The sequence below is a fragment of the Thermobia domestica genome, chromosome 9 (genome assembly GCF_964235325.1).
Source record: "Thermobia domestica chromosome 9, izTheDome1.hap1.1, whole genome shotgun sequence".
NCBI classification, from domain to species: Eukaryota; Metazoa; Arthropoda; class Insecta; order Zygentoma; family Lepismatidae; genus Thermobia; species Thermobia domestica.
Window position 1 is genome coordinate 114887746 of NC_137462.1, and position 22241 is coordinate 114909986.

Below are 22241 nucleotides of genomic sequence, written 5' to 3' on the forward strand. Positions count from 1 at the left end.
ATTATCTACATCAACCACTAATTAAATGAGTTTTTGTGCTGTAGAGAAGCGAAACAAAGTCTTGTTTATCAATTTAAAGCAAAATTTTAAAAAAACTCAAAATTTCCCAAGCAAAAAAGCGAAGCAGAAAAAACTTTTTTTTTTTTTTTTTTCAAAAAAGCTTTTTTTTTAAGCCCTTACATCTCTACCTTAAACCCATAATTGAGCATTTAGCTACATACAATTGAAAAAATATGGATCAAACCCAATTCAAAAATAATAATTTTTATAGCTTTAAACATTCTCATGAAGAAACTTTCGAACTAAGGAAACCGTAATTGAATAGCATATATAGGTATCCTACGTTTAGGATTTAATTTTGCAAACTCGAAAAAATCAATATATATATATAAAAGGTAACCATCCTCATTTGTGGTCTACTCGACCTAATTATGATTTCGAAAGACAAGTATGACCACAACATATAAAATGTATACTGGCAACTTCAGAATAGTTTAGAAAATTGGAAAAGGATGTATACACTTTAGTAGTGAACAGTGGAGGAAGTGTTACTTACTAAAATAGACTTTCCCTTTTCTGTTTTACATCAATATAAGAAGGCACTCGTAAGTGTTGAATGCAGTCGATAAAATTGATTTTTCTGTGCAGGAAGGTGAGTGAAAAGAGATGTTCTCCGTGCGCCAATTACATTGTGTAAGTTGAAGATAACTGAATTGTCCCTTAATGAAAGTATTCAGTCTTGCATATGTCCCACAAACACAGTTGACCATATTTGTAAGTTGTGTTTGAGTGTTACAGTGAAAAACAGGAGAATATTTTGGTCGTAGATAATGTGAGAAAACTTCATTCGTTTCAGGCTTATTGGAAGCTTCAGATACGTTTCATCAGAGGGCGTTGTATCTAAATGAAATCCAATTATTGTATTTGAAGTGAAGATTGTATGTTGAAAGAAAAATGTATGGATATATTTTTGTATTGTGAATTAGTGTGATAATCTCTGGTCTACGATGTATATTTTCTTCCATATTGAAATATCAAACTTTCTATAATGTTCAGCGGTACCGATTCATTTCTTGCACAGAATTTTCTTAGTTCAGTCGTTCGTTTGCAGGTTATACGTCCGTAAACGTAATAAATAATATCAAACAGCTTGTTAAATCAGTGAAAGAGAATCACATAATAAAAAAGATCATCACATGGTTTGGTTACGAGTTTCCTCGTTGAAATATTTCAGACCATGATTCAAGTAGAAGAAACTTTATTTTTTTTATCGACAGTATGTAAGAATATACATACAGTGTTTACTTTACTTTTACATATACTTCTTTTTGTTAACTTTTGAAAAAGGCTTCTTGAATAATTGTCAGATGAATTCTCTTGTGACCGTCGTATCATAGTAAGGTTTCCTTGCCAATTGTATAATTCTTGCAAAGTTAACTTCACTTCAAATTTCAGACGGTAAACTGAGTATTATTAGCTTATTGACATTTGAATCACATTGCTAAAATGTTAGGAGCGGTATAAAGATGAAGTCAAGTCACGTGTTTTTTTTTTTTTTGTTGTTGAAGGATCAGTATTGAACACACATTTCGTAGAATAAGACATCGAGTGTATGTTCCGCTTTGCATTCGTATACATATCGAGTTAAAAACTCACGCAGTGTATAGATACGGAGAGCTGTTATCCTAAAATGTTCTTAATGGTTGAAAATAATGTTAAGTTTTTACAGTCTTTAACTGTGATAGTGAATCTGTTTTGAAGATGATTTTTAGGTAGTGAAAATGTGCATTTAATGTATATTAATAGATCTGTGTAACGAATGTATATTTTTATACTTCTGTTCTGCGTGAACTACTGAAAGTTCATTTTTTACATTTTTGAGATAACGTGTTAATCATTATAGTGTGTTACAAGTAAAGGGTTTTAATAATTGTCTAGAGTGATAATGCTGTGTGCTTATTTTACACATCCAATTTTCGTGTTGTATAGTAATATTTATTATAGTACCTGAACATGTATACGCTTAAAACACCATTGTGGAAATATGTTAAAAGTCTTTAGAGCAAAATGTGTTCAGTCATGAAGAAAAAAAACGATTCCTAGAAAAAATAACGTTTAAAAAATGTAGCGCTATTATGTCTTCATTTGCATTCGTCTTTTAAACCCCTCGAAATATGTTATATTCGATATTTCCAAGAATGTTGTTTCCCTTCAGAGTCTGGATTGTTTTTCCTAAAACAAAGGCTGACTAATAGTGTATGAATTACACCAGACAATGTGGTTTACGGTACCCCGATTTGTAAAATGTCAAGTTGTTACGATTTTCTGTTATGAGTGAGATAATAATTTGTAATATGCAATTTAATGTAAACTGCTTCTTGAACGATATGGTAAAGTAATTGAAAAAAATAAATGCATTAACATATGCACGTGTAGCAATCTTGTTTTGGGCTAGTGATTCAAGTTAATAATGATAATAGCTAACAAGAATAACTTTCCAGTGTTTCTTTTGCTCTGAATAAAAAAAAAAAAAATGTAAAGTGAAATTGTCTTGAATTCGATCCTATACGCAGTATCAGTCTCTAGATTGGATGGATGTCTAAAAAGTTTGGTCTTTTTTGAAGTTGAAATAAAGTTAATATATTGTAGGAAGCTTTGCACAATTTGTAACTTTGAAGGAAATACAGGTTTATCATGTAAGTATTTGTTTCTTCTCAAAAGTAAAAATTATCGGAGAATTAAAATGCTGGCGGAGAAGTTTCGTTAAAAATATGTTGTATGACCATCGACGTAATGGAAGATTATTCTAACGAGTGTTTTTCAACCCTCAATATCGGTCTGCAATATTACTTTACCCATCCAATCAGTTAAAAATCTGATGCGTGCTTATTCGAGAAAAATGAACCTTGGATGTGGTTGCTTAGATACAAGGCAATTCAAAACTTTCAATTACGATTTTCACAGTCCATTATAAAATTTAATGACCTTTTTTGGCGATTCCCAAATACAACAAGGTCAATCCTGTAAAAAACGGTTGTTCCCGTTTTTGTGTTATTTTTGGTAGTCTAAAAGTTTGAAAGCCTTTCTGCGAGGCAAACCTCACATCCAGTTGTTTCACAGTAAACCTAGTTGTTTTAGTGGATTTCCAGGTAAGTCCTTAAATAAAAGATTTCATTCGAGAGAAGTTTTTCTTTCGTTGGTTTCAAAATCGATTCAGTTGAAATACGCGCCCTGTAAATAGCTGTAATTCTCATTTGTTTATACTTGAATTTATGATCAATTTGGGAATGGATAAAAAAGAACAAAAAATACTATTAAATACTCGCTTCCTAAATTTGTGTTTGCAATTTTGTACACGTAACGTTGAAAGATGGGAGATTTTTCAGAACCATAAAATTATTTGTTCGTAACCACCATTGCGAACTCTCGGTTCGCTGAGTCACTTGTAACATCAAACACGTCAGTTGTAACATTTCTGGATATTCTTTGGAAATTTTCAGTAAAGTTTATTTTCGCACTATCAATACTTACCGGTGAATACTCAAGGTCTTTAACATGTTTCTTCGTTTAAAAAGCCGTCAGTCTTCTAGTACATCTATTTTATTGTCCATATCTTGTAAAAACTGTTGCATGTGATAAGTTTAGACTAATTTCGATATACTGTAAGACTTTGTCATTTCACACACAGCAGTCTATCTCTTCCAGTGTTTTACCTGCAACCGTCTCCATGTTTTTTAATACAGCCCTTCAAATGTTCAATACCAATATTGTTAAATCGTACGTAACGTCTCATAGTAACACTAAAATTGGTAATTTTCACCAGTATACTAAAAGGACACATTTAGCCAGTTCTAATTTGTGGTAGCTTATGCATATACTTAAATATAACTAAGTTTTTTTTTCTTTCTTTCTTTTTATTAGGATTGCTTCCAGCTATTGCAACTACTGATTGTTCACTGTTGTCAATACAACATGTTTTTAAGAAAAGAATTACAAACGAGAAATATCTCGACTAACGCAGTAGTTTTTGAATAAATGTTCAAAGTTATCCATACCCAGATGGATCAGTACATTAGTACGAAAGTGTATCAAAAAGTTCCGAGAGTGAACTTAGAGATAAGAATCTACTTTCTTGATTTAAGTTTTAGGCAGTGTAGTGATATATTGATCGGGTCGTTTTCGCATATTTTCTTTCAGACAGTAAAGAATACTCCAGTAAAATACCCTTCAGGAGTAAATTCATGGTGCACTTTGGCGGTTGGGGGAGGGATTGAACATGTTAGTAGCGCAATGGTTGTCCATTGTTATGTGTGGTCTTTGATCTTGGACTCTTTAACTTGGAAGATTGTTTAATCTAGACCAAACTCGTAGATTCAAGTGATAACATGTAGGATGGTCATTCAAGGCTCTTGACAGACTGCATGGTGCACTTTCTTTTCGGAGGTCAGAAATTTTGAGTTCGAATTTTGCTGCAACGCATTGCATACTTCAGTTACACATGAGAACTGCCGGTATTGTTTCCTATGACTCATGATTACAGCGGTATCTTAATGATTTTCCGACGATCCTTATGCACAATTTTCCACATATATATTCCACGTTTCCAGATGTTGAGCTGTGACAGTTCCTCCTGATACCTCATCGTCTTCAAGGAATGATCTGCTCCTCTCAACGTGCGCGTTCCGTTCGAATCTCTTCGCCTAACTCTCAGCTCCTCGTTTCTAAGCTCATTGTATCATTTCAAATGTTTCTGCTATACATTTGCTAGATTTCAAGTAGAAATATAACAGCCCTTTTTCATTTGGCGGCGGCGTAGAAAGACATTGCAAGCAATGGAACTTTTCATATATGCGCGGCGGTCGCCGCAAATTTACGCGGCGAGGAAAAAGAGCCGCCTCTCCCTGCTAGAAAGCGGCCGCCTCCCCCTGCAAATTGCCGCGTACAACCAAACGGGATATTACAAGCAATGGAGCTCTTTACATATAGGCGGTGATCCGCCGCTTGGGTATTGGGGGAGGGAGCAAGTGTTGCCAGGAAAGAGTAGAGAGTGGTTGCGATAATTTGTATGTGTGGGGGAGGGGAGAGTGTGTTTGTGTATGTTTTTATGTTCTAGTCTAGGACACCTCGAGTGCTTTTAACCAAACTTGTTATATAGCAATATATGGGAAAAGATGACATGTAAAAATAATCGAAAACGACGATACTACCGAAGTGTCGAATCCAAAGGTCGTTGATTAAAAAGAGTCCAAATCAATACAAATTATTTATTTCTATGTAATAGAAGATTGGGATAAACGTGCGGGCAGCGCTGGGCAAACGAGCTTGTAATTCTATAAATTTCTGGTACCACAAAATTGAAATATATATATATACTATCAAATATTTCAACTATATTACATATTTTACAGTCTTTTGCTATATATTTATGTACTATTTTGCTATATATATATTATTACATAAAAATTCGTAACCCAGATTTTAGTAATTATATTGTAATGTACTTTAGCAAAGCAAGAGAGAATTCATTACGTGATATTTGATAAATAGAATATACCGTATTTTATATATTTTATAACTATCTTAACGCTTCTATAGGTGTAATTTCTTGAATAGTCCTTTGAATTCAGGGACTAGAGCAATGTTTTTAACGAGACTTGAGTTAATAGTCGAAACGCTTGAAAGAAACGAATAAAACCGAAATACTATAATAATAATAATACCAACAGACCAGTCTTGGACTCAGTGGTTGAGTGTTGACTTGGGATTCTGAGATAGATCTCAACCACCGACTATTCCGAAAGGACTTTATCCTGGTCTTCCCACTCACAACAGGTGAATATCGGGATGGTATTTTAAATATCCAGAACCTGGCCGCTATTTTGCTCAAGTCTATCAATTGTGGAAACAGTATAGAAAAATATTTTCAAGATACCACTTCTCAGTTTAAAATAATAATAATCGATGTCTCTCTTACTTTTTTAAAAAAAAATTATTTATTTTCTTTATTTCTCTATCTTAACAAGGTGAGTAGAGGACACTTTTTGCGTTTGTCCATTGCAACCACCACGATACGACAAGAGTCACAAGGTTTTGTTTCTTCAGTTGCACAGCAACCCTGTTCGCATAATTTTCATTCGCGGCGAAACGCTGCGTAATATGAAAGGGTACACTTCTCACGCAGCATACTGCCGCGAGCGGCGACGGCAAATCGCCGCCTCAATGTGAAAGAAGCCTAAAAGCGTATGTGCTCACAAACGCTCGTATTGTGCAACTCTCAGTGTTCACTCAGCAAAGTCAATCGGCATATAGAGTGACCATGATCTCTAGCCTCATCAACAGCATATATATTAATCTCAGAACTTTTTGATACACTACTTTATATATGATATAAAGATTATTCGATAAATAAGTGGAGTCGACTTATGGTGATCTCAGAAGTGATTTTTGACTTTCTCAATGATTACACAAATGCTTCCTTTCCAGTAGAACTCTTCAAGCTGGCTGTGAACCATGAAGAAAATATATTTTGCTTCGACGCCGGATGTATATAATTTCATCTTGTAAACCCTATAGGCCCGACACGTGAAAATCACTGTATTTTTCTCAGGGTGTCAGCTGCAGTGATAGCCTTGCACTGTCCTGCAGAGGAAAGATAACGTCAAACCTGCATTCTTAAGTCAATTAATCCTCCTCCTAAAACATTCTCGTGCTTTAGACAAGAGCGTTCACTCTGGCGCCTTTCGGGAATGAATCGATGAGGATAGGTCTACGACGAACAAAGGAAAGGATGAACATATCATTTCCAACAGAGAGAAAGGAAAGGATGGGCAAACTGCGATTTCTTCTTTTCCAAATCCCTTGCACCAAGTGAACACCGCCATATACTGCAAAAGTACGTCCCCATTCGCCGCATTTTAACCATTCAACGGGCAAACCGTCTCTGCTGACTGCATGCGTTCAGCGTAGGAAAGTGATCACATATAGTTGCGTATCTGGAGGAATCTGTCTCTGCCCTAATTCACGTCTGAAGGTCGAACGTTCACCTGCAAATAAAGTAGATGATTAACCTTGTGTGCGTAACATGTGTAATAAACATGTATTAATAAGCATAATCTTTTTTCTTATTTGTATACACACTGAAACCACAGGTTCAGTCCACTTATTTGTCAAATAACTCTTAAATAAAATAAGAAAGGCGTTATAACACACAGTCCAACAATATCTTTATGTAATATAATATCAAAATTCAGATAGTCACAAAAATTATGCAAATAATAATAGTGTGAGAATACATATTTGTAATTCTGTTATCGTTAAGTGAACGTACAAGAATAGTTTCAGCTTGTCGTCGAATTTTGTTGATAAGATGTGAAAAGTAACTGCTAGTACAGTCAACTATTAAATCCCAAGATAAATACATACACTCTTAGGAAATCTGTGCAGAATGAATAAGTTATTCCTACCATGCCCGTTTTATTTTTGCAGTACAGAGAACCAATAACTCACAGATGTGAGGATGGCATGCTTTCAACAGTGAACAATAGTGGGAGAATCCTAGTCGGTATTGTACTGTGCTGTTATAAAGCTGAATAACGTTTCCTTATTTACATTATTTGTTTCTGGTAATTTTTCAAAAGAGAATATCGTTATACTCATTTAATCCATTTAAACTGTAAAGTTCAATTAGAATAGGCGTGAAGGAATCATAAAATTGTTCAATTTGCATTATGAATAGGGTTATTTAGTTAATAAATAATCAAATGAAGAATACAATATTAGTTGCAGTGTTTTTATTAATTTAAAGAATTTACGAAAACAAATAGACAATGTCCTTATGATATGTTACAGGTTTAACTTCATCTACATGTGATTGAAGGTAGAAGAGGACCATAATGCGACAGAATTTCGACAACTGTGACCCTGATCTTCGCAGCAGATGAATGACGTAACTTACAGAAAGAATTTTGAGTGAGAAAACTTCTCCAAAAGAATACATTGTAAAGTGAATTGAGAAATATTACGTCGTTTAGTTTCGTCTGTATATGAAACATATACAATATGATGGATTATTTTCGTTCCTACTTTTCTTTCTTACGATTGAAAAATCTTTGTTAATACTTTTCTCTCAGTTGTATGTGGTTTGATGAAAATATAGTGCTCTGAGTGTTTTTTTTCGGATTGTATGAGTGTTGTGTGTGAGGATTCGTGTGTCTATTAATTTAGTTGAGAATTAGAAGAAAGGAAGGAAAGAATAAGAACATTCTTCAACCGTGATAAAATAATTTCTGACATTGCAAATAGAAGTTTTAAATGTCACCTTTAATTAAGTTTCATGTCGAAAACTGTCATTTTATATATATGCATATATAAATCGTACATGTTCTATGTATTGTTTTTTATTAAACGGCAGTAAATTTATGTTAGTTCAGTAATCTGAGTATTATGATAAACTGTCATTCATTCAGTGTTACGAAACTATTTTTCCATTACATTATAATTCGCTTCTCGTTTTTCGTCATTAAGTAATGATTACTCATTCTAACTGAAAGATTTGGTATTTCAGTGGAGTATACTTATGTACTTCCGTAAGTCTGGAGATATATTTCGGTATACAGAAGAACATTTGCCGGACTCCTCATATGTAACTCTAATTCATTATTTAGTGCTAGTTAAACTCTTCGTTATTGCCTGCTAAATGCAATTTTATTGAGCCGAGGTTAATTTTACCCGGAAGCATACGGGAAATCCTGTAAAAAAAAAAAAAAAAAAAAAAAAAAAAAAAAAAAAAAAAAAAGCCACATCCCAACGGCTGAGATTTTTTTTATAGTAGTATGGTCATGTTTCCTAATTTTAGTATGTGGTTCAGTATCTCACTGTGTAAGACTTTCGGTTGAAATAAATTAGTAAAAAAAATGTGTACGTTTAATGAGAGGAGAATTTGTGAACAGTTTGATAATACACACAACAAACAGATTTATCAGTCCTTTTACTCAAAATCTTCCTTTCACTGTCATAACTTATTCAGTTTTCATCCTATCATAACTTCTATTTCTTTCTTTCTTTCAATCAAAATACATTACACCAAATTATCCTTTTTCTCAAGATATTTCCCCTCAGTATATTTTTGTATAGATGGACAGGGTATTTTATTACTGTAAATACTAAGTACTCGTAAAATGCATTTCTTTGTGAGGAATATGACCTATAACTATAAAGGTAGAGTTTGTGGGAGTCATGGAATACTGTTAAGTAAAATATATGTTTTCAATTAACCTATATTTAGCAATACAATTTCCCTGCACGACACAGAGCATCAAAATAGTTTCATGCAGTGCATAGTAGACTTCTGTCTTGAAGGAATACCATGAAGGTATTTTACTCTTTCGCTTTGAAACATAGCTTTTATTGTGTAGGCTACGTTTGATTATTTTTCGTGTACGATAATAAATGGTTTGCTTATGAGTGAAAAGATTTATGTAATATACTTTTTAATGTCACCTTGAAAGTACGTTAACTTTGGCTTGGGAAACCCGGGCTCGATTCCCGGTGACATCTTATATGGTTCGGATCCTACGTTAAGTTGTAGGTCCTCGTCTTGTAGCCTGGCTGCTGAAAGGATCACTAAACTCAGAAATCAAATCAAACTCAAAATATGAAAAATATTGAAGGAAATAGATTTAAAATTACGAGGGCAAGTCAAAAAGTATCCGAAATGTAGCTACTTACTTCTCTTACATTGTTCATACTGATCTCTGTCATCATTTATTATGCTGATTTGGTCATGCTATGGAAAGTTTGATCCCAATTCCTCCATTTGTCTTTTGTTACAGATGGATCATGGCCGCTCCGTTCGAAGTTTGCACCAAAGAGGAACAACGAGCAGTGATCCGGTGTTTGTGGTCGGAAGGTATATCAGGAGCCACAATCCAGCAAAGACTTTCGGCACAACATGGGAATAGTGTCTAGCCACAACAGTGTGTCAACGAATGGATTGAAAAATTCAAAAATGGTCTTGTCTTGATTTAATCCTCATTTGAGGCCGTAGATGGTCGTCCGGCTCCTTCCTCATGCGTAACACTTGTGCGAACATTTTTGAATATTACAATTCATTCGTAGACACTTCGTTGCGGCAAGAAACTGTTCCCGTATTGTGCCGAAAGTCTTTGATGGATTACTGCCACTGATATACCTTCCGACCACAAAAACTGGATCACTGCTCGTTGTTCCTCTTTGGTGCAAACGTGTAATGGAGCGGCATGATCTATTTGCAACAAAAAGAAGATAAATGGAGGAATTAGCATCAAACTTTCATAGCATGACCACAACAGAATAACAATAAAATAAACAAGGACAGAGGTCAAAAGTTATAACTACATTGCGGATAATTTTTGACTTACCCTCATAATTTTATATGCACTTCTGGTACTTCCATTAAATTACACAGCACGAAGTAGGTTTTTCTCATGTCACACAGTGAAAATGTAAGGTTTAGAAATATAATAGTCCCCAAGTAGCTCCTCTAAACTCTACTTCCATGATTAGTCCTAAAGATGTTCAGCAAAGATGATGATATCTCCCGTTTGTGGGTACTGGCCAGCTTTGATTTAAATACGTTACATGATTTTACTCCTTTCCAGTGTTGTTGCAACATATAAAAGATAGTTCCGAACAATGAAAATGCGTATTTGCAAAATAATAATAATAATAAATAAATAAATAAATAAAGACAGAATTTATTGAAAGATCTGCATACAGCAGGATTTAAAGAATTGTTTCTCGACTTCGTGAGGAAGGTAGTTGTCGTTAATTAGTTGGAATTTAATATATAGTAATTACGTTATCCTGTGTTTGATTTCGAAAGAAATTTTACTTTGTTTTCCAATTTATTACAAACCAATTTCTGTGTAATATTAATCAAATTTTATAAAATAAACATTCCGTAAACTTTTTGAGAATAATTAAGATGTTTCCTAGGTTTAATTTGTATTTGGTTTCAAGTGATGTATTGTCTACTATGACAATATATGTAATCCTTTCCTGATGCTAAATAACAAATGTTTGAAGGTGTTCGTGATGATTTATAGCATTAAAATGGTACAAATTAAATTTAAGACTCCGCAGATGAATAGTTTGCTCTTAGGACAAATGAAAACATTTAAGTACTTGTATGATGGTCATGTTAATTCACAATTGCGAAAGATGTATAATATAAAACATGAAAGTAATAAAATATTGAGGTCATACTTCCAGAGTTTTTATTAAAATTGACATAACGTTGTAAATTGCATAATTAAAAATTTTCCGCTTCTTAGAAATATTTTCAGTTCAAATTTAAATTGCCCAAACAGAATCGAATGATTTTTCCTTTTATTATAAACCATGCGTTCATCTGCACATTCTAAAACCATTCGATTGTGTTTGGTTAGTCGAATGTTACAAAGAAAAATACTTTCGTACAGTGAGTGGACAGCTTTTAGTGACGTCTTTATGTATTCACGTAAAGATAAAATTGCTGACGTCTTTTTCTATTTAAAATATTTTGAATTTTCTTTAAAGCTTTTATTTATTAATTTTTCCTTATTACTTTTTATTCTGGATTCATTGTAGTGATTGTGTTTGAAGAGATGAATCCTCTAATCTCACACATTACATTTTTTTAAATTGAACTTTTTGTATACTTCGGTATTTTCTGATTTTTCTATTCAAAATAAACTTCAATAAATAAACCGATTAATAAATTTGTGCATATTATTTAAAAAAAAAATTAGCGAAATCAGAAACTGCACGGTACTTGTTAAAGAATGAACAACGATACTGATAATATGTAGGAAGATTAGAAGTTTGGTCTGTTTGTCAAAGAAAAAAGTGTGATTCCATTGAATTAGCCTTAATTCTTCCCCAAAGTTTTGTCATTCTTACCTGAAAAATTAAAGCTTTATGGCTGATGTTTGCATAGACAATATTGCACCTATGTATTGTCTTAATACCATAAATAGCGGATCTTTACGAAATACGCAAGTTCCCTTAAATTTGTGTATTATGTCAAATATTCGTTATACAACCTATAAATAATTCGGAGGAACATGTAATACGGTAAGGTTTTCTAGTAAATAGTAAAATATATATACAAAAAATCTTTCAGGTGAGTTTCAAAATTATTTTTTGTATACGATATGTAAGAACTGAACTTTTCCTGAGCTCAATATTTGCAGTTTCCTACATAATTGCTTATGAGGTTTTTTAAAGAATGGTCAAACAGCACTCCCCTTTGATCTAATATTTTTAGGAGTATAGTGTGACATCAATGTAGTTCAGTATGACGAAGTTAAATTATATCGATCTCTTTCAGTTATTGTTAGCAATTATTATTAGTTGTTTATTTATTTTGGAATAATAATTTATATCCAAAAGTAAAATGACGAATGATTCATGTTATTACAATACAAATCGTAATAATACAAGTATAATAAAATAGTTTTAGGACAGACTTTGTTAGTACAAGATGTCTTCACGAAGTAAAAGACTGCAGTAAGTGGTGTACAAAGACAGTTTATCATGATATTTGTTTTTAATGCAACACAGTATTCCCATTCTAATATGTTTTCCTTAGTACCTGTGCATTTTTTAAACTTAAAGTTGTCTGTTAGTCATCGAAATACATATGATTATACAAAGCAAAGTTGTATATAGTGTTCTATTGCAATGAATTGTATACGCGGAATATTTACTTTGAAATGTATTAGTGGTCACACTTATTAAAGTAAATAAAAAAACAATACTGTTGAAGAATTTCGTCCAGAATAAAAAAAAAAAAAAAAAAGAAAATACGGGCTTATTTTCTTTTTAAAGCTTAAAATCCTGTAGAAATTTGCTTATGGATGGTTGTGTGTGTTTTCATTATTCCTAACATATGTATATCTATTAGAAATATGTACCTAGGTATTTACTGATTGAAAGTTTGCGCTACATATTACATAATTATCAATAGATTTAGCGTTGTTCTGCAACGACTATCCTGTTCATGATTCGATTAACTCGATGATCTTGATTATCACCAAATCTGTTTGTATAAATTGTAATGTCAGTCACTAACTGAATGTACATCGTTCTAATATGAGTTAATCTCCGTACCATTTCTTCACCAAATGGGTACATAAACCTTTACAGACACAAAAGAAAAACAGGAGGGCTCACAAAAGGAGTGAATTGCTATTTTGGAGTTGGAGTGAAGTTGTGGCAAACTTGGGGAAGTGAAAGATGATGTCAGTTGGAAATATTTTCTCTTGTAAATCCATATCCTAGTACACCTCATTGCGGCTCTGCAGACTTTAAAGTTACCAGCATCCAGTAGATTTTCCCATTCAGATGTTTGTTAATCCGTAGCTTTTCTGGTTTAACAAGGATACCAATTTAGGGACGTCCTAGCAACAGTGTTAATCTTATAACTCAAAATTATCCCAAAAACATTGAATAGAAAAATAACAGCGCATTCTGTGAAAATTTCAATGAGAAGTGGCGAATCTACACCAGAACCAATAGAGGAGAAAGTCTGAGCTCTCCTCGTAGTTTGAATGGACTATAGCACTGAAATACTGTCCACCTACGCTAGGCGGCAGCATTGTCGCTAAAGATGCAATTCTCGGGAGCGCGCATTGTGAAGAAAGCGCGTTGTGATGTAATGTTTTTTTTTTTTTTTTTTTTTTTTTTTTAAACATTTTAATTTTTGTGTTGTGGAGACTTTTGTAAATGAATCTGTTGTACAGCCACGAACATTAATAAATGGAGGCTGAAGCTATTATTTCTTATGGCTCTAACCTCCATTTATTATTGTTCGTGACAGTACAAGTTTCTTAGTGTGTGTGTGTGTACATTTCTTTGCTTTTCGTGCGACGTGACGGACAGGCGAAGTTAAAATGCCTACATGCTTTGTTCCTGGCTGTAAGTCAGGATATCACGGTTTGGGTTGCAGACATTTTTTTGCGCCTCTAAAAACGAAGAATTTTCGAAGTGGGTAAGAGATATTCCTCGAAGTAATAGAAATCTTACAGGAAAGTGTTTCGTGTGTGATATTCATTTTGCAGACGAATTTATTATAAAATTAGATTCTTTTATAATAAAGGGAGAAACTGTTGAAATACCGAGACAGAGATGGAAATTAAAACCTGGCGCGGTCCCCCACATAGTTCCCAATCTGCCAAAATACCTCTCAAAACCCATGAAAAGACGTCGTTCTCCTTCAAAACGTGATCTAAAACGCTCAAGAAGAGATTCATTTGGTGCTGACAGAAATAGCAGGCAACAAAACGAACTTTCGGAAAGTAATGAAAGTGACTTATCCCCTCCGGCTCATAAAAATTTGTGCACATGTGGAAATGACTGCAATGCTCGCAAAGAGAATGTTGCTTTGAAGACAAAAATTTAAATCGCATGGTCATTAGAACAAAAAGTAATCTTCGTAGGGCAAAAACAGAAATTGTTCAACTGAAGAAAGAAATTGCTCAATTAAATCTAACGAACAACATTCGGTTTCACAGAAACTCGAACGTCTTTCTACATAACAGAAAATTGTAGTTGATACAATCTTGAAGAAATGTAACCTTCAAAACACCAAAGGTATGCGCTACAGTAGTGAATTTCTTTTAGATAATTTGTTATTGAAAATTAAATCTCCCAAAGGCTATCGTCATTGTTTAAAACACGAACTACTTCCACTTCCTTCTGAAGCACATTTGCGAAAGCTTGTGAAGGGGCTTAAATGCCCTTACGGAATCAATGAATACGCTTTGAAAGCTATTGAAAATTATTTTCGCGGGGAAGAAGACGAAAGCAAACGATTTGGTATCGTTATATTTGATGAAGTTAAACTGCGAGAAGAAGTGCGCTTCAACTCGAACTCTTTGAAAGTGAATGGCTTCGTAGATTTCGGTGATTACACTCCAGAAGAAAACAGAGGTGATATCGCAAACCACGCACTAGTGTTCATGTTTGTGCCTCATATGCATAGTTGGGTTCAGCCGGTTGCTGTTTACGCAAGCAAAAATGCTTCTTCTCAAGATATTATTTTGTAAAATATTAATTCAGGTTGTTCTACAACTTGAACGGGCTGGTGCAAGAATTATTGGCTTTACCGCAGATGGTAGTCAGTCAAACAAGAAAGTTTGGAGAAGTTTAGGGATTTCTGGACAGAAAGGAAACTTAAAGTGCTGCATTCCTAATCCTGCTGACGAAACCAGAAAACTTTGGGCCCTTTCGGATGCTGTGCATATAATAAGATGTATGAGAAATTATTTTCACGACAAAAGAGAAGCTCTTTACTGCAACCAGACCGTGAATTACGACTTTTATAGGCGAGTGTATGAAACTGACATTACACCCGCATATGCAGGAATGAGGGTTTGTCCCAAACTGACTTCCTCTCATATAAATCCTTCTTCATTTCAAGGGCTGAATGTACGAATGGCTTTTCAGTTGTTCAGTGCTTCTATGGCAAACGGAATGAAGTTTTACAGAGATGTCGTTAAGGTAGAAGAACTAACAGGAAGTGAACCAACAGAAGGATTTACAAGAGATTTAAATAGTTTGATTGACACCCTGAACGCAACAACACCAGAAAATGTACTCTATAAAGGTTGCACATCTTATTCCGTCTTGCAAAAATGAAATACCATTCTTAGCAGTAACGAGAACACGTTTGCCTCTCAAAGGATACAAGAGTCGCTTAGAGTAACACTTCAAAGCACTTTGGAAGTGTCAGAATATCTGTGGGAGAAAGGGTTTAAATTTGTTTTGACAGCTAAGTTTACACAAGATCCCCTGGAATGGCATTTTGGAATATTACGATCCATGAGCTGCGACGACCATCCATCAACAATAGATTTTTTACAATTGCATATGCTACAATGTGTTTACGTCCCTACAAAACTGGCTCTGGAATCTAGACAAGATTGTGAACAAATGACAGACGCACCATTAACATCATTCGTGCACCAAATGCGAACTCTGGCTAAAGACACAGGACTGCGTAACAAGAAAATAAAGGAAGATGCGGAATCTACCGTAAAAAGCAAAATAGTGTTGAAGAAGAGCGATAGTGAAATAGCTGATTGGGAAATCACGATGCCAGTTTTGACCGGGGTAAATCTTAGTAGGGAGTGCTTGGTGTTCTATTTGGCTGGGTACGTCAAATTTCGTATGTTGTACGTCATATTTCTAAAGTGACAAACTGTACAAAATGTGTGATTTTGTTGCGTAGAGATCCAATAGACCTTCCAAATGCAGCATTTTTAACATTGATTAAGGACTATGGCTCCAAAACTAAAAGGAACTATTTAACGTATCCAACCAAAAGTGTATATAGAATTTTGTCACATGTGGAAAATACCATTGCAGAAAAACTTAAGTCTACACGTAGCATGTGGGGTGATGTATTTTTTGATTGTTTAGATAATATTTCAGATATTGATGTTCGAACTTCGGAAGTCGGTTGTTCTGTACAACATACAATTAATAGTATTACAGAACTTGTTATACATTTTTTTTTTTCGGCAAGGAATGTTAGAAGAGAGCTCCAATCATCAAAGACTGCGAAATTCCATCGCAAACTTTACAAACTGGCTGCCAGCTGATTCCCGAGTGGTAAGTAGATTCCTTTCTTTCGCCTATAGCGATAAGCGCGCCGCGTAGCGGCCGACCATTGGTACTGCCTGAAAGCTCAGACTTTCTCCTCTATTGGTTCTGTCTACACGATATTTGGTATCGACAAGCGAAACCAGCACATTTCTAGAACTTGAGGTTTCCGACATTTCATTGTTATATAAAGGTAGCATTTTAATTTACAAGATTGATGATGTTCCCATGTAAAATAAATATGGCAACACAGAACTTTTTGAATATATATATATAGGGTATCTCAAAAGTCCTTTGACCGCGTTACTCTCATATTATCAGTTACAACAAAATGTAAGTATAAAAACCATCTCCAAATATGATGTTTTCAATCTAAAGTGAAGAATTTTTTTAAATCGGACGAGCTGTTTGGGCTGTACACTCTTTACGCGCCCAATGCTAAATGAAAATGCAACGTTGCCATTTACCTGGACCCACAACATAAGTAAATGAACTTAATGTTTGAAATGGAGGCTGGTCATTGACATGTTAGCGTAGTAAATTCATTTACTTATGTTGTGGATCCATTTAAATGCCAACGTTGCATTTTCATTTAACATTGGGCGCATACATAAAGAGTGTACTGCACAAACGGCTCGTCCGATTTTTAAAAATTCCTTCACTTTAGATTGAAAACATCATATTTGGAGACGATTTCCCTCTCTTACATTTTGTTGTAACTGATAATAACAGAGTTACCATGTCAGGGGACTTTTGAAGCACCCTCTCTCTCTCTCTCTCTATATATATATATATATATATATATATATATATATATATATATATATATATATATATATATATATATATATATATATATATAGGATGGAAGGGAACAAGACCGAAAAACTTCGGTAAGTGATTCTACAGCTATAAACAAGGAAAAAGTTCAAATAAACAGGTCCAACGCGGCGGCGTTTTCGAGCAGCAACCGTGCGACGTTTCGCCGGCCTCCTCCTAAGTCCTTATAAATGGGCTTCGGATCGATATGCACTAAAAGAACGACAAAATATACGCTGAAAATAACGAAAATATACACTGAAAATATGTGAATATGCACTAAAAAGAGTAAATATGCACCAATCAAAAGTTAAATGAGACATTTTTATCTTTTTAGAAAAAAGTTGTATTACTTGCACTACATATACTTGGTGAATTACTGTAATACATTAATGATACAATACACAACTATCTAGTTTCCGGTATTTTCTGGTAAAACCCTACATTTGTTAGTCAAAACATTTCTGTTCACCGAAAATGTTCCTTCCGTGTCACAGGTCGTTAAGGGACAATATTTCAAAGAAGCATTGTTAGTTGCCGATCAATCTGGAAATTCGTGCGTCGTTTCATTTCATTTCATTTATTTGCCGTCTTCATTAGCTTACAAAGCATGAGAAATTCTCATGTAAGCATTACAGTTATCAGAAAAAAAAAAAAAAAAACAATATTGTCAAGTATCAGGGGTATACATCATGCAGCTTTCTAAAATACAAAACCACATAATTGAATATATTAAGTATAAAAACATGACAATTTACATCGTAATTAGTAACTGTTTGTACCACACCAGGCATGTACTCATGAGTAACTGTTACCAACTCTTCACTTAATGAGTCATTTAAATCTTCTTTAATTGTATAATAGCACTTTTCAGCGAGTAGATTATATAACGTCTTACCAAGAATAGAAACATTGGTCATATTTTTCAAGTACAGAGGAAGTTTGTTATACAATCTGACACAATTCATGTACACGGTTTTGCTTATATTAGCATATTTTTGATGCATTACAAATATGTCACTACCTTGCATTGTATTATGGCAATGAACATTTTTGTTAAAGATAAAAAGATGCTTGTTTTTCACAGTAAAAAGAATAGATTTATAGATGTATAAGTTGGAGAGTGTCAAAATTTTTGCTTCTATGCAGGAGCGTCATTTCAGATCTTGCTTGGGGGGGGGGGGCAAGACCCCTTGATAAAAGTAAAATTTCACGTTTTTCACTCATTTACTACTATTCTATTGATAAAATCTATATAAATCTCAAACCTCGGGGGGGCAATTACCCCTCCCTGCCCCCCCTAAATGACGCCCCTGCTTCTATGAAAACCTTTTTACATGTCGATTTTGTGGGTAATCCAAAAATTATTCTAATCGCTTTCTTTTGCAATCGGAAAGTGCTTAAACTATTTTCAGCAGATCCCCAGTGTATTATGCCGAAGTTAATTAATGAATTAAACTTGGCGTAGTAAAAGCTAAGAAGTGCTTCTCGCGACACACTACCTTGAAGTTTGTATAAGGCAAAACACAGGCTACTTAGTTTCTTGTTTAAAGTGGAGATATGAGCAGACTTATGATTACACCTAAAAGCTTTGTCATGCAAGAATATTGGAGTAAGTTAGAAGATATTTTTATTCTAGGTGATATACGCGGTTTTCCTGGAAAATGAAAATGTAAGAGAATTGATTTATCATGATTTATAATTAATCTAGTCGCTGTAAACCATTTTACTAATTCCGTAAAAATGTCAGATTTCCTCTCAACTTCTTCTATTGATTTTCCTGATATTATCATACTGATGTCATCAGCATATAGAATACATTTTGCTGGATACATATATTCTAACAAGTCATTTATATATATCAGGAAGAGAATAGGACCCAAAATGGAACCTTGAGGAACACCTCGGATTACAGTTGATAAAGACGAACAAGTTGTTTGAAACCCATCTGCAGCTAATTTAGATATTTGTACCGCTTGTTGTATACTGGATAAATAAGAGAGAAACCAGTTATGAGCTACTCCTCTAATACCATAAGCATACAACTTGCTTAAAAGAATAGCATGATCAATTGTATCAAAAGCTTTGGATAAGTCGATGAATAGGCCAACAACATGCTTACTGTTTTTTTTTTAATTCAAGAGCTATATTGGACATGTAATCAATCAAGGCTGTTTCTTATTTTGGAAGCCATGTTGTGATGGTGATAGTAAGTTACATGACTTCAAAAAATTGCAGAGTCGTGACTTAATCACATATTCAAAAATTTTTGAAAACTTGGAAAGAATAGAGACTGGGCGATAATTTCTTACATCATGCATACCGCCTTTTTTATGGAGTGGAATTACTTTTGCCACTTTTAACACTGATGGAAAGTATCATTTCTCAAGAGATAGGTTTACTAAATAACAGAGATGATTTACAATAAAAGGAAAACAAAATTTAATAACAGTCACTGGAACTTCATCAAAACCTGAAGATCCCGAATTAGACATCCTACTCAATATTTTCCATAACTCCTCTACTGTCGCTGGAATTAAAAAGAAAGTATGTGAATGCATTGGAATTTTCATCGAGTCATCAGAACTCGCTTGTATGGGGTTAGGTAATGGTACACTATCTAGAAAATACTCATTGAAGACATCTGCAATCTGCTTAGGTTCTTTAATAACTTCGTCCCCAACTTTAACATACTCAAAGACGCTCTTTTTCTTGTCCGTTCCAACATTTAAGATTTTCCACGTAGTTTTAGCTTTATTAGTAGAATTAAGTATAACGGAGTCTGTTTCGTTATAGACTTAAACAGCTCAAATGCACTACAAAGTCCTGATCATCACTCTTCTAATGTTATCAGCTCCGCAAACCTCTAAGGCTTTTGAATATTTGGTTTCTTCGGGTTCAAACAGCTCAGTATGTGAAATGAAAATACATCTATATTTATCTATATGTATACAGAGTTGTTCATAAGTCTTAGTACAGGGGATTATTTTGGAAACAAACATGATTAAAGCAAATCTGACTAGCGGAGGGCGGATTTGGGTAAAGGAGCTACCGATTGATGCATGCGTGGTGAATGGCGGCCGCCATCTTGAATCCAGGTTATTTTTTTTCGAATAGGAAGGTAGGCATATGACACATCAATTAACACTGTTTTTTGCAGGAGAAAGCAGTCCTGCAAGAAGAAATGCGTTATGTCCCTTTCCAAAGTTGACGGTTTTCTGTTTCCTTGCAGGGAGAGCGACATGTCACTAACGCTGCAAGAAAGACGTGACGCCCCAAATTTGACAGGTTTTCTTTTCGTTACAGGTAGAGCGCGAGTTGCCACTGACGAAGCAGGAAAGAATTGAGGTCATCCTAATGTCTGGGGAAAGAAACAGTCGTGTGATTGTCCAGGACTTCAACGCGGTGCACCACCCCGAAAAATTTGCAATAAGTCACAACACCGTTAGTTACCTCATTAGGAAATCTAGTGTAACTGGTAATGTTGCCGACAGACAACGATCAGGTCACCCACGAACCGCGACAGATGAGGAGACATCCACAGTGGTGCTTGCTGCGAGTGTGAAAAGTCTGGAGCGCAGCACAACTATCAGCGATAACAGGCGTACCACTTGCTTCCGTGATGAGGATTCTCCATACGAACAAGTGGCATCCCTTCAAGCTGCAGCTTGTCCACAACCTTTCAGATGATGATCCAGACCGGTACATGGAATTCGCCAATTGGGCTTTGTCACAATATGACCGAGATCTGCATTTCCCAACCAGCGTTCTCTTCACAGACGAGGCAAACTTTTATTTGGATGGGGAAGTGAATCGCGATATTGGTCGGATGCAAACCCACATGGGATCAATCCCTGCAAGAGGGTTACCCCTGCTCATATATTAGTGTGGTGTGGCATATGGAACACGTCGATCACAGGACCCTTATTCATTCGTACCGTAAATGGTGTCTGATATCTGGATATGTTACATGAGTTAGTGTTTCCGTTGCTTCCCCGCCCTAATGCCACCTTGCCGCGATATTTTCAGCAAGATGGTGCCCCACCGCACTATGCGCTGCCTGTGCGAGAATGCTTGGATCTGTATTTTCCTAGACGTTGGATCGGTCGCCGAGGCCCTGTGTAGTGACCAGCCCGGTCGCCGAACTTCACTCCCTTGGATTTTTTTATAGGGATACTTAAAACATCTGGTGTATCAGAAGAAGATTCGGGATGTTGCACACCTACAGGGACGTATTCAGGACGCCTGTGATAGCATCACCCCCACAGTGTTGTTACGGGTTTAGGAGGACTGGATTAAGAGACTCCGGTTGTGAATTGCAATGGACGGTCAATATGCGGAACACATTTTGTAGGTGGGAGTTTGGGGCGTCATAACTTTGGAACGGGACATGATAACGCATTTCTGTTTGCGGGACTGCTTTCCCCTGCAAAAAGCAGTGTTAATTGATGTATCATATGCCTACCTTCCCATTTGAAAAAATAACCTGGATCCAAGATGGCCGCCGTTCAATACGCATATATTAATCGGTAACTCCTTTACCCAAGTCCGCCATTCGCAGTCAGTTTCATTTAATCATGTTTGTTTCCAAAATAATCCACTGTACTAAGACTTATGGACCATCCTATATATATATATATATATATATATATATATATATATATATATATATATATATACAAATAAAAATTATAAGAATAAAGAATAAATATACTCAGAGAAGTAAATAAATATTTCTTTCATAAGCATATAGTAAAACCTGCCTAGCCGAATTGGACAGGACCCTCAAAAATTGC

At 34.9% G+C, this 22241-nt stretch overlaps 1 protein-coding gene across 4 annotated transcripts in view; it reads left to right on the forward strand.

Moving 5' to 3' along the window:
* Cpsf5 (cleavage and polyadenylation specificity factor subunit 5) overlaps positions 1-11712 on the forward strand; it is a 62086-nt gene extending 50374 nt beyond the window's left edge. For 2 of the 4 annotated variants that reach the window (XM_081771734.1, XM_081771737.1), the window contains exon 6: positions 857-2429. In XM_081771734.1, coding sequence (XP_081627860.1) covers positions 857-908 — 52 coding nt within the window. In that variant the 3' untranslated portion in view covers positions 909-2429. Of the gene's footprint in view, positions 1-856; positions 2430-7848 lie in introns of those variants that run through there. The other 2 variants (XM_081771735.1, XM_081771736.1) reach the window with 2 other exon arrangements.
* The last annotated feature ends 10529 nt before the right edge of the window (positions 11713-22241 follow it).